General features: G+C 35.2%; 1 protein-coding gene across 1 annotated transcript; it reads right to left on the bottom strand.

The window, feature by feature from the left end:
- Positions 1-1,843: 1,843 nt before the first annotated feature.
- Positions 1,844-5,573, bottom strand: LOC107605173 (uncharacterized). Its single transcript, XM_016306951.3, has 5 exons — positions 5,290-5,573; positions 4,258-4,380; positions 3,190-3,260; positions 2,983-3,069; positions 1,844-2,324 (listed from the first exon to the last, which is right to left on the bottom strand). The coding sequence occupies exons 2-5, from the start codon at positions 4,376-4,378 to the stop codon at positions 2,070-2,072; spliced, it is 534 nt and encodes a 177-aa protein (XP_016162437.1). The 5' UTR covers positions 4,379-4,380; positions 5,290-5,573; the 3' UTR covers positions 1,844-2,069.
- Between the last annotated feature and the right edge of the window lie 8,637 nt (positions 5,574-14,210).

Raw genomic sequence — 14,210 nt, forward strand, 5'->3', positions numbered from 1 at the left:
GAATCATTAAACAAAAAATAAAATTAAGTTTTAAAGAATGAGTTAAATCTTAATTTGGTTCTTAAAATTTAGCCCGATATTCAAAATGACTCTCATAATTTTGTTGGTCCCAATTATAATTCTAAATTTGTAATCGTAGCTCTAGCTTGTCCCTGCGATTATTTCCGTCACCGAAATACTGATTTGGCGCAATTGTATGATATGGTAGACACTACTTAAACGAGAGTGCATTGGTTTTGTGTCCAAACCGGATTTTCTTGATGTTTTGTAATTTATGATCGTTCGTAGTGAAAAGAAAGATAGTTTTAACCCACAAAAAACTAAAACGACGTGATTTACACATGGTTTTAATGCGAAACCAATGTGTCGTCGTTTAAGTAGTGTCCACCGTGTAATACAATTGCGTCAGATTAACATTTCAGTGATGGAGATGATCGCAAGAATAAGTCGGAACTACAATTATAAATTTGGGGGTTCTAATTAGAGTTAATAAAATTGTGAGAATTGTTCTGAATATCGAACTAAATTTCAGAGGTGAAATTGAGATTTATCTCTTCAAAGAATATGTGATTTTAAAATGGTGTCAGCTTTTGGCGGCACTTATTTGTTGGTGGCTAAGGTGGCCAATAGATAAAACCAATCCAGTTATGACATATGTCATGTTTGAACATAGGGGATGAAGTTTTTGACCAGGCTAGCTAAACAAAATTATTGGATCAGTAAACAAGAGTGATTAACAATTCAAATACCTAAGTAAATAATTGAGATGGCATATTAGCAGGTCTCATAATATGGTGAGTTAATTTAGGTGAATGTTATGGTGTCTATAATTTTGTACCTAAATTATTAAAAAAGGTAAATAAATAATATTTAATAAATTTTATATGATTTATTTTTTATTTTAAATATTTTATTTTTTATTTTAAAAAAAAGTTAGATAATTTAAGTACCATAACAAAGACACTATAGAATTCACCGTTAATTTATTTGACAAAAAAAAAAAAAAAACTCATGTCTCTACAAAATAAGTTCAATTTTGTTTTATTTGGATCTGGTATTCGTTGACAATTCATTTCTTCGTTTTTGCCCAATTAAGCCCCAAACAACAAAACTGGCTTTCTGGATATAAAATTACAACATTGTCCTCACAGTAACTTAGCACAAGTTACCACACATTTAACATAACATAAACACTTATTACGGGTTAAATTATAAATTTATAATAGTCTCTTCCAAGTTCCAATCAGCTCAGCAAAGGGTCACACACTATTGAGACATTGTTTGCATTATATGAAAACAAAAACCACCATTTATTCATTCGATAACTTTACTATTAATGGTGTTGCTAATCACCCTTAGTCACGGGATTCCAGGCCACCAGAGAACACCCTTTTAAAATAGGTTATTAAAGTGCAAGAGTTTTCAGCAATACAATATATGAATAAAAAAAAACTGTTATTCAAGAATGTAGCCTTTTAAATTATGTAAGTTAGGTTACGAAAATGTGATGTTATAAAAAAATTTATAAATTAAATGCATTAATTGTCAGATCGTTATTTGTACCGTGCAGGATGAACAATACATATATCCTGTAGCGTTCTATAATTAATTGCACGTGTCGGCATCGTGTTCTATGCTGGCTTCTTATGTTAGAATAGTCTATTACAATTTACAAGTGTTAGATTACCTCTAGAATGTTTTAATACATTCCAACCCATGGATTCCAACCGTGCAAATCAGTGATGGGGCTAATTGTCGGATAATTGTCTTTAGTTATATTGTTTAGCAACGTAGACATCTTGGTCTTGCTCATTACCGGAGCTGATTTTATTTTGCTATATGATTTTGGATATGTAGTGACTTTCGTCAAGATTTATTTTGGTTTTTGAATGTGGTTTTGGGATTACATTTCTACGGATGATGTTCCCTTGTCTATTTTGAACAATTATATGACTAATGACTTCAAATATCTATGGTTAGTTCAAATTTGGGTCATAATTTTCATAGACACTGATGAATCACTACATTAAATTTCATACAAAATTTTTGCATTGAATAGGGGATTGTACTCAACGATGCTTCTTACCACCACCCTTTTTCCCTGGTTTCCCTTTACCTCCTTTCTTGGTCCATTTACTAGACATTCCAGTGTCATGATCTCTTGATGTTGATGGTGCTGAATTTAATAAATGCCTCACATCCAGTATGCCGTTTCTAAAACGACCTTCACTTGATCTCAAACCCCTGTCCTCGGCCTTGTGCTTACCCGCCGATTTTTTACTGCTACCACTATGCTTTCCACCAAATTGTCCAAGAATCAAACGCTGCAAAACGTGGTACAGATAAGATAACAGACTAATAGAGTCTTTACCATGCAAGTCAGACGAAAAGAAGACAATAAAAATAAGAAGGCAGGGGGAGGGGGTTGAAGGGGGAGTTTCTTCCTAACTTATTTTTTGGTTTTTCCCCTCAAAGCAATACACATCTCAGTTCATCCCATGGATAAATACATATTTCAAATGTTGCCCCCTGAACTTTGAAGAATCGGCCAAAACATTTATCCTTTTCGCAAATGCTTTGCAAGCGTGATTTCTTACATTAAAGAGAAGATTTGAAACTCCGCCTATGTTACACTTGCAGTACATAGCCGGTCCCAAGCCCGGATAAAGGAGGAGGGTTGTGTTAGGTCTTCGGCAACCAACATAAAAATATAGCCGAACCCCCATGACAAAGAGAAGATTTGAAACTAGCATTTGTCACAAAAAGTGTCATCTATGTTATTTTAGCAAATTTATATGCTAAATAGGACTATTCCGTAGATATAACTAATGTCGTTTATAATGAGGATAGACAATTTAAATTTTCAAATGAATGTGGGCAAATATAAATCATTTATTACAAAAGAAAAATTTGAAAACAGAAAAGATGTTAGGAGACATAGTTTATTTTTGCCTAATCAAAATGTTTGTAAACATAAATTACCTCTTGAAGCATTTTCTGTTCTCTCTCCTTTTGTTTCTTCAGTGTTGGACGTGCCACACTTAGAGGTAATCTCTGTTTCTTGGGGGGCTAAATAAAGGAAAACAGAAATCCATTAAAGCTTGCATCTTGATTCTTGAGCATGCTGCTGATAATACCATTTGCAATGGTACATGATGTTAAAAAATAGCATCAACAGATAGTCCTCACCTTCCCACCAAGAGAGACGACCTTTTGATTCTCAATCTTTTTACGTTCTTTCCATGTCATATGTGAGTAGCCTAATAAAAAATTGTTAATCATTAGTTATTATAACAAACAAATTCACTACAATAATGGATAGACATGGTGAGAAGGTGAATAAAACCAGTAAAACCTGATAATGATAATCGTATATAGTTTAGCTCACATCTCCAATATGTAAAAACATTGTAAAACTCACTAAAACATGAATAAGGGCTAGAAAGGAACTTGGACAGTAACAAACTTGCCTACATCGAATCATAGTGGGAGGTTACATGGGTTATAAGCAAGAAGGGAATAATGAACTAGACAGGCAGGAGATTGGTTAGACCTATCTTGTTTTTCTCTTCCTACTTTCTTTTAAAGATGAAATTGGTTAGAATTCGGAAGAAAGTAGGCATTTCTTAACTTCTTCGACTATGTGTTTCCTTCATCTACCTATACTCTTTTCAAATTTTCCAGAAATTGAGATTGTTAAAAAGTCTACTTTCTAAGAAGAGATAAAAGGAGGATAAGAGGCACCTTAAAACGTTTATTCCTAGACCAATGGAATGATAAGTTCTAAAGATAATCTCACCAAATCCATGAACTGCCAAAGAAAGTGAAAAGTGAATTGTGTTTGAAACAAAAGACTCTAAACACAACTATGGCACACTAAGTTGCTAGATCATGTTATTATGCCCTATCACAACTATCTACCCAAATAAATTGGCATAATCCATAAAATTCTACTTAGAGCATTTGTTTGCGAAGTATGTATACTGAGGATTAAACTGCATCAGGGGAGAGCAAAGAAATCCAACCTATTTACAAATAATAAATAGTAAGAACAGCCTGACATTGAAGTATATTATAACTGTTGGTAATATTCTTTCTCTCATCTTATTGTTATTCTTTTTTTATCGAAAAAAATTAAACACTAAGGAAAAGATCAAAACACATCAACAAGAGAAATTAGATTTACCAAAAGTTAAAGATAGGAGACAACAGCCAAGAAAAGGGAAAGCTTCAAATGAGAAAGAATACGGGACATACTAAAATTTTCAACTTCTTTCATAATTTTCCTTATGTCCATCTCTTGATCCTGCATATCATTATGTTCACTTGGAGTCCCATGTCTCCCCCCTACCTTCTTATTCTTGTTCATCTTTCCCATCACTGCTTCAGAAATTGAAAGACAAAAATTGATTAGAAAAGTCACAAACAACTGAAAACTTTGAAACATAAATATATTCTAATGTAAATCTTAAAAAATAAAAATACAACATCAACCAAAGCCTCATAATCATAGTTATTAGAACCAAACCGGTAATCGACCGGGTCATACGATCGAGTCATTGGTTCAATTGGTGAGTCACTAGTTCAACCGGTAGACTCGGTCACAATTAAATATAAATATGAAATTATAAACAATAAACTTAAAATTAAAAATTCAAGAACATGTCTTCACAAACACATTAATAATAATCAAGTATCAACTCTTAGACATAACTAATGAAGCAAATATAGATAATAAACTAGACACTAATACAAAAGAATTTTTCAATTTAAATGAACAAGAGAGCAAAACATAACACAATCAGTAAATTAATGATTAACAAACTAATCAAAAACATAAATTCAACTAATTTATAAATCAATCCATCAAATACCATTATACCAATAATCCAATACTGCCTATGTAATAGTCAATACTCAATATTAAATCAACTCTTATTATTACAATTAAAGGTTAAGACTAAGACTAAGAGTCTCTGTACAGAAACTATCTATTCTTACAGCAACAAATTCTTCTGAGTGATGATTTTCGGCAACAAATTCAACTCAGTGATAATTTTCAACAACAAAAAGATTATTTACAGCAACAAATTCAACTCAACAGCAACCATAAATTTAGCTCAATGCAACAACAAATTCAACTCAATACAACAATAAATCTAACTCAATACAGCAACAAAAGATGGTTCAGTCATGATTTACAGCAATAAAATTGACAGGGACAAGGGACAAGGGAAAAGGGAAAAGGGAAAATTGAAAAAGAGAGAAGAGGGGAATGCAGGAACTCACCAGCCACGATGGTCGACGGCGACTCAGCGACGAAACCGGCGAGAAGGAAGTGACGGAGAGGCCCCGGAGCAAGAACACGACGACGACGAGGCGAGGGAAGGCGGAAAGACACAAACCACGAGGAGACACCGGCAACTGTGAGTAGACGACTACTGGAAGGCGTGAAGAGGGCCGGAGAAATTCGCGCTACTGGGATTTCAGTTAGGAATTAGGTTTGTCTTTCAGTACTTTTTTTTTTTTTGACAGAGCCGAACGGGTCATGGGTTTCTCTTTTGGTATGTTTCAGTCTTTTCCTCGCTTTTTTCCCCTCATATCCAAAATGAGTTCAATTTGCTTTTACTCCAAAAAAAAGGGCCCATTATTTTCGATTTAGCTCAGGTTAAGTGGTTAACTGTTCAAGACCCAAAAAAAAAAAAAAGTGGTTAACTGTTCTTTACCTATTTTTCTGCAATTAGATCAAAGAAATTATATTTTTATTCTTAAAATTTGGTTCATCAATTAAATTTTTTTGCCATTCTTTGTGGAATAGTCGACAGTTTTTTTTTAAATGAAATAAAGGTCTAGAGATCAAATTTTGGTCTAATTTTTTAATGTACCTTTTAAATAATTATCTAAATATTCTTACAAAAATATGGATTTCATCCTAATAGTTGTTAGTTTTGATGTCGTGTATAAAATATTTTAGAATTTAGCTAATTTATGTTCTAAAGACATTTGTTAAAATTACAAATTGAAAAGACTTTTATTTAAAATACAAAAAATAAATTTTTAATATATTTATTTTATATTTATTAAAAGATTAAAATTTTTTTATTAATAATAGTCTTACAAGTTAGAATTGTATATATTTTTTGGATAATCAATCACACGATAAATACAAAAGATAATTATTTTTTTTAACTTAGTATTATGTATTTAGATATACTTATAAAATTATTTTTTACTGAAGGTATATTAAAGTTATTTTCTTAATTATTTGAAAAGAGTCGCAAATAATAGTTTTGGTTTCTCAAAACTACCTTATCATATTTCCTTCTTCCTCATAGTCATTAGCATCATTGTTGAGTCTACAACGGAATTTTAACTTCTAATAGATACAAAGTAATATGAAATTGAACACTACTCACAATAATGCACTCGTTATATATTTTGTAAAGAAGAAAAATAATATGAAAAATTTCTTCTAACTAACTCTATAAGATGATGTGAATAAGGATATTGTTATTGTTATTGACTTCAATTACAATTCTATATATATATATAACTTCAACGAATAAGAATAAAATTCTCCTACAAAAACTCCTTACTAAACATTTTGAGTCCTCTCCTATTAAAACTCATTTATTTTACTTCCTAAAATTACTCTTATCCTTTATTTATTCTCACAATTCTCCACATCGATCACAATTTGAAATCTACTCAAATTTTAGACGATCAAAGTATAGTATTTGTATTCCCATGCCTAACATGGAACAACATTGAGCAATTTCAAACAGTGTTGGAACTTGCTTCCTGACACTACTTTAGTCAGCACGTCTGCGGAATTTTTATCTGTGTGTACTTTTACAAGACAAATGTTGCCTTTCTCTATAACATCATGCACGAAGTGATGAATAGGGTAGGGTAGGGGTGGCAACGGGGCGGGTAGGGGCGAGTTTTTGCTCTACCTGACCCCGCCCCGCCGTACAACAATCCGCATAGAACCCGCCCCGCTTCTACCCACGGGTAGTAAAACGTTGAACCCTAACCCGCCCTTACGGGTACCCGCCCTTACGGGTACCCGCCCCTATAATTATTAAAATCCAATAAATTAAATTAAATTTCAAAATTTATATAACTATCATCACATACATAACATAAATTAAAGTAAAAATTTAAAATATAATACAATATTATTAATCATTTACTAATTATTTTACATATATTATACATATTATATATTAAAATTATATATTATATATATAGCGGGGCGGATAGGGGCGGGTATTACCTAAACCCGACCCTGCCCCGCCCCTCCTAAGAACCCGCCCCAGTGCGGGGCGGGTAATTACCCTCCCCGAGCGGGTAGGGGCGGGATGGGTACCCGCGGGTTCGGGTGGTATTGCCATCCCTAATGATGAACCTGATTTTTAGCCAAATGAATTGCACTTTGTCTATCACAACTCAGATTCACACAATCTTGTTGAAATCCCAAATCATCTAGAAGACTCCTTAGCCACAATGCTTCTTTCACCCCTTCTGCTACTGCCATGTACTCAGCCTCTATAGTAGATAGTGCCACTGTAGCTTGTAACATCGATCGCCAACTAACTGGAGCACCTTGTATTTTATATACATAATCGATCGTAGAACGTCTTCTGTCTAGATCACTAGCATAATCAGAATCAACAAAGTCACTGATTTGACATGATTTTCCACTAAAGCATAAACCTATGTCAATGGTACCCTTCAAGTACTTTAATATCCACTTGACTGTTTCCCAGTGTGTCTTACCTGGATTTGCCATGAACCTGCTAACAATACTGACTGCCTGTAAAATATCTGGGCATGTACACACCATAGCATACATTAGGCTACCGACTGCATTAGCATAAGGTATATTTTCCATGTAAGCCTTATCTTCTGCTGTTGTGGGAGATTGTTTACCAGAGAGCTTGAAATGTGGAGCCAACGGTGTTACTACTGACGTAGCATTTTTCATTTCGAACCTTTCAATAACGCGCTCAATATACCCTCTCTGGCTCAAGAACAATTTTCGGCTTAATCTCTCTCTTTTAATTTTCATGCCTAATATTTTTGTGCAACACCCAAATCTTTTGCTTCAAATTCTTTACCAAGTTGAACCTTTAACTTATCTATCTCCACCTTGTTCTTAGAAGCAATAAGCATGTCATCCACATACAATAGAAGATAGATATAATCACTTCTAGAAAGCTTATGAATGTATACACAACAATCATAATTACTTTTGAAAAAACCTTGTTTTAACATAAAGGAGTCAAATCGCTTATACCACTGTCGAGGAGATTGTTTTAATCCATATAGCGATTTCTTTAAGCGACATACCTGATTTTTTTTACCCTCAACCTTGAAACCCTCAGGTTGATACATGTAAATTTCTTCCTCTAAGTCACCATGCAAGAAAGCTGTCTTTATATCTAGCTATTCCAACTCAAGGTCACCCTGAGCAACAAGACTCAAAAGAACCTTTATGAAAGTGTGCTTCACCACAGGAGAAAATATCTCGTTGTAATCAACACCTCCTTCTTTTTGTGCAAATCCCTTTGCTACTAACCTAGCTTTGAATCTTGTACTGTCTGACTTAATAGGATCTTCTTTTTTTAATACAACCAATTACAGTCTTTTCCACGGGCAACGGGACCACCTCCCATGTCTTGTTCTTATGGAGAGATTGCATCTCTTATTCCATGCCGACCGACCAACTTTCTCTATCTTTTTCTTTGATAGCAAGTTTGAAGGTGACCGGCTCATCATCCTCTACCGAGAGTGCATAATCTACCAAGTTTACCTGCCCATAATGTCTCAGAAGCTTGTCTGATCCGAACTTCTGAACGAATTTATAATTCTTCTTTGGCCTAGTAGATGCCAAAGAATCCTGTTGCTGCTGTTGTAATACATGTGCATTTTCTCACTGAATCTCCTCATGATCAAGTTCATCATCTGCATCATCTCGAGTAGCATTAGGATGCTCCACCTGAACATTATTAGAATCTATTTGTTGGTATTTAGACTCTATCTCTACCACTTGAGTATTTGAAGTTTTTCCAACATCACCATCATTTGGCATCGTATCTTTAGACAAAGCTACCATAGATCGTTCATCAAAGGTAACATCCCTTCTAATTACAAACTTAGAATCATTTACGCTCCAAATATGTACTCTTGAACCCCACTTGGATACCCCAAAAAGATTGCATTTTTAGCTCTATCATCAAGCTTATTATCTTTGACATGATAATAGGCTATGCATCCAAAAAATTTTGAGTTTCTCGTAATCTGCATGTTCCCCTGACCACACCTTATAAGGTGTGTCTCCATCTAAAGAAGAATATGGGGATCAGTTCACTATGTAGCAAGCTGTAGCAACCAACTCCGCCCACTGTAAACCACGAGTAATAAGTAAATAACTAACCCATAAAGTAATTATTAATCAAAGTAATTAGAAAATGATATTTGATAGTTTAATATAATAGAGCTAATTAAAAATAAATTTAGACACCAATTTTAAAGAATTCGGCCCAAGATTGGGCCAAACGGGCCAAACCGGTTGAACCGGACCCAAATCGGGCCCGTGCAGTGGGCCCAACCAACCCACTTACTTAAGTGAGCTGAAGCTCACTTCTCTCTCTTCTGCATGCAAGAACATAGAAGCATAGCCAAGAGAGGAGGAAGAACATTCCAAGGTTCCAAACCCACTTCAAATCCACACAACTTCTCGCTCCGAGCTTCGGTCGCCGCACTGTTTGCGGCCACGCGTTCGCGGCGTCAAGCTCTACAAAGCCCATAACATTGTAAGGTAAGGAAGTCTTTTTCTTCCTCAATTTCCTCATTTTCAGTTTCGAATTCCTTGGGCTATGGTGTTGAGATTTTGTATAGTTTCGGTGTTTAGGATCGAATTAATTTGGTGGACTTGCCGAGTCTTGTCCCAATTTTCCGTTGATAAGGTGAAAATCCTAGAACTCTAGTTAATTCTCTAATTTTGTGTGTTGGGTATTAAATTTAGATATGTACATGTGTGGTAATGTGACGTTAGGTGTATATATATTAATTGGAGCTTGATTTGTGGACACTTGAGTCTTGGTGGGAGATTTGGTGATGTTGCCTTGGTGATTCCGGATCTCTTGGGGCTGTGCTCGGTGCATTAGTGGGTGGTCTCGAGAAATACGTGGAAATCGGTCAAGGTATGGTTTAGGTTTCGCGCATTTAATATATAATGTTCTGTGAAAATTTAGGCTAGGTGACCATAGGATAGGTTGGAACGGATGAGTATATTTGATGTTTAGTAACCTTGAAAAGAATTGCGATATGAATTTGGTGTTTGTTGAATAAGTGTTAAGTGATATATTGTGAGTTTAATGTTGGTTGGATAAGTATTCAGTGATGAGTTGATGATGATATGTGTTTGTGTATATATATAATGAATAGGGATATGCTCATCTTGTTGATCATTTGAGATGTTGATGCATGATATGGTTGAATTGAGAAATGGTAGGATGAGGAGATTATTGTTTGTTTTGGATAGGGAAATAGCATGTTGAATGATGTGTTGATGATAGTTGGCAACTTGATGGTAATGAAATTGTATAGGAAATGGAGTATAGATGATCATGTTGATATAAGTGAAGTTAAAGCATTAATATTGTTGAAAATTGAGGTTTAATGGGTGATGGTTGGATATGGAGTGATACTGCTATGATATTATATGAGTTGGTGCTGATTTTGAATGTTGTAGGTTGGTTTTTGAAAGGAACTTGCAAAAAATTGAGGTTTGAGGTTTTGTGTACAAATTGGTTTTTGGCCGAATTTTGGCAAGCCATAACATGGCTTCCAGACCCTTAAATGGTTTTAAACTTGTTTTATGTGAAAATTGGGTTCGTGAAGTTTACGCCGTTCGAAAATCGGAAGAAAAATTATTTAAGACGAAAAAGTTATGCGCGCCGAAAGTTTGGAATTTAAAAAAGCAATTCTATAACTTTTCAGACTTAGTTAAATTTTTGGAAAAACGCATTTCCACGCGTATACATGATATGAAATATTTTGTGTACGCATATACCCCTTTCACGGACAAACGCTACTGCCTGGTTTGCATGCGTACACGTAATCAGGGGATGCGTACGCGTCTTGGCCTAAACGCGTATCGACACGTACGCGTGACCCACACGTACGCGTGGTCCTGTTTTCAGCAAAAACAGATTTTTGTGTTTTAAAGCTCAAACTCGAACCTCTAGATTTCTATTTTCATTTTACGCATACGCGTGGTCCTGTTTTCAGCAAAAACATATTTTTGTGTTTTAAAGCTCAAACTCGAACCTCTAGATTTCTATTTTCATTTCTTTAGTCTAAATATTGTTAGTAAGCCTAGTCATAGGATGAAGTTAGGAAATTGTTGTAACTTAAAGGTGAAAAAAGATTCTTTTAAAAGGGTAATAAGTGATCAGAGGAGATGGTATTTGATCAATAAAGATGATGAAAATGGTATATGAGGTAATTAAGAGAGTAAAATGATATTGATAATGATGTTAAATAATTAAGAATAATGAGATGAGATATGAATCAGTATGAAATTGAAGATGATAAATTGTAAGAAACGATTGAACAACTTGAGCTTGGGGCGTTGTCTCCCCATGTCAGTCGGGATTTTTCACGTGGTTATTATTGAGCTTGGGGTATTGTTTTCCCCATGTCAGCTTGGGATGTTGTCTTTTCTCCCCATGTTAGCTTGGGATTTGTCCCATGGATATTATTGAGCGTGGGATATTGTTTTTTCCATGTCATCTTGGGGTGTTGTCTCTTCTCCCCATGTCAGCTTGGGATTCGTCCCATGGATATTATTGAGCTTGGGGGCATTCTCTTTCTCCATGTCAGCTTGGGAATTCTCCCCATGGTGTATTTTTTAGCTCTGAAAACATGTCGGGATGGCTACGTAACCAACAGTTGATATCAACAGCCATAGGACAGGTATGCATCATATGCATTTGTATGTATTGCTTGTTTGTGCATTAATTGGGATTGTCTAATTGATTATAATATGCTAATTGTCATAATTGATATCTGTGTTATCTGTATTCTACCTGTGCTTGCTTTGTCTACTTGTTTGTCTTTGTAATTACCGGAGATGGAGGAACGGAGGAAAGGCAGAGAGATTGAGGATTCTATTTAAGTTCTAGTTAGATTTAAGGAATTGGTTTAGTTGAGAAAGCCTTAGAGAACCACCCTGATTTATAGTTTCTGTTTAGTTCTTTAAGTTTTATAATCTGAGTTTCGGCATTCTAGGATTGCCTCTGGCATTTCCAGGACCTTATATATTATGTGTGTGGCACCTTTACCATGCTGAGAACCTCCGGTTCTCACCCCATACTGTGTTGTGTTTTTCAGATGCAGGTCGAGAGGCTCCTCGCTAGGCGTCTGGACTTCTGAAGTGGAGTAGTTCTTGGGTTTATTTTGATATATAGCTTATGTATATACATATACTTAACTCTCTCTGATTGACTTGTTATTTTGTTCCTCTTAGAGGCTAATGGAGAGCTAGGGTTTTATTTATGTATTTTGGACTTTGGGTATATACATATATATATATATATGTATGTATGTATGTATGTATGTATGTATGTATGTATGTATGTATGTAAATATTCTCCAGCCAGTCTTGGTTTTGCAAGCTGAGTTAGGAGCTTGATATTATGTATCGTTTTGGCTCTCTACTCGTAGTTTCTGTTACATTATGTTCGTTGACTTTCGGTTCCTTCGCACACAAGTAATCTCGTTTTCTGAGCGATGCACTATTTATTTTTGCAAATTTTGTTTTACCAATCCTTCAAGACTCCTAGTGTACTACGTTCTTTTAATTATTATACGTATATATATTTTGTTTTAGAGGTTGTAATACCACACCACCTCTGTTTTACGGTTTAAGCATAAAGCTTTGTGTGGTAGGGTGTTACACCCACCACTCTCTGCCTAACCCAGAATTAGAGCGCATACACCATGCCTTCTCAAGTAGCGTATCGTTCAGCGACTCCATTCTGTTGTGGTGTTTCTCTAACTGTCCAGTATCTCACAAAGCCTTCTCGATCACAGAACTCCTTGAAAGCCCCATGTGTACTCTGTGTCATTATCTGATTGTAGAGTTTTCAGCTTTCTACCTGTTCGATTTTCAACCATTGCTCTCCATCGCTTAAAAGTGTCGAATACCTCATTCTTATGCTTGAGGAAGTAAACCCAAACATACTTGGAATAATTATCAACAAAAGTAACAAAATACCTGGAACCACCCTTGGAAGTAACTTTAGATGGGCCCTAAACATCAGTATACACGTAGTCTAACAACCCTCTGCTTTTGTACTTTCTTGTAGAAAGCTTCACCCTGTGTGCCTTTCCATACACGCAATGCTCACGAAATTCTATTTGTGGTTTCTTCATATTCTTCAACAAACCTTGTCCACAAAGCAATGATAGACCTTTCTCTGACATATGTCCAAGTCGCATGTGCCATATTCTTGTGCAATTTGTTTGATCTCTACTTCCACCGATTCTAACTGCTAACTCACCTGTGACTGTTGTCCCCAAAAGAGAATAAAGACTACCGTGACGAACTCCCTTCATCACTACCAAACCACGAACAACTTTTAGTACCTCATTTTTCGCAACTATTTTGCAACCATTTTTCTCCAACAAACCTATAGAGATAAGATTTTTCCGCAAGTCTAGAATACGTCTCACATCCTTTAAGGTTTTTACTATTTCATCATGCATATTGATTCTTATAGTACCCAACCCCACAGTTTTATAAGCATGATCATTGCCCATTAAAATTGTGCTACCATTTATGCTTTGATAGGTAGTAAACCACTTCCTATTTGGACACATATGGTGAGATGCTTCTGAATCAAGAATCCACTTATCAAAGATTTCATAAGATTGTTCTGACACAGAGTAACAGTCCTCCTCATCATTTGAGACGTAGCTTGCTTCTTGCTTTTTTTTTTGGGTTGTCATTGTTCTGTTTCTTGAAAGTTATCTTCTTATTTGGACAATTTGATTTGAAATGTCCAGGCTCCCCACATTTAAAGCATGTTCTCTCCGCGTGAGGTCTAGATTTTGGCCTAGACTTTCCACACTTATTACCTTTTCCTTTTTCATTAGTCCTTTCTCTAGCCGCGAACAATCCTTGTGCTTGATCA

Source organism: Arachis ipaensis, chromosome B6 (assembly GCF_059453495.1).
Source record: "Arachis ipaensis isolate K30076 ecotype BB chromosome B6, ASM5945349v1, whole genome shotgun sequence".
In the NCBI taxonomy this organism is placed as follows: Eukaryota; Viridiplantae; Streptophyta; class Magnoliopsida; order Fabales; family Fabaceae; genus Arachis; species Arachis ipaensis.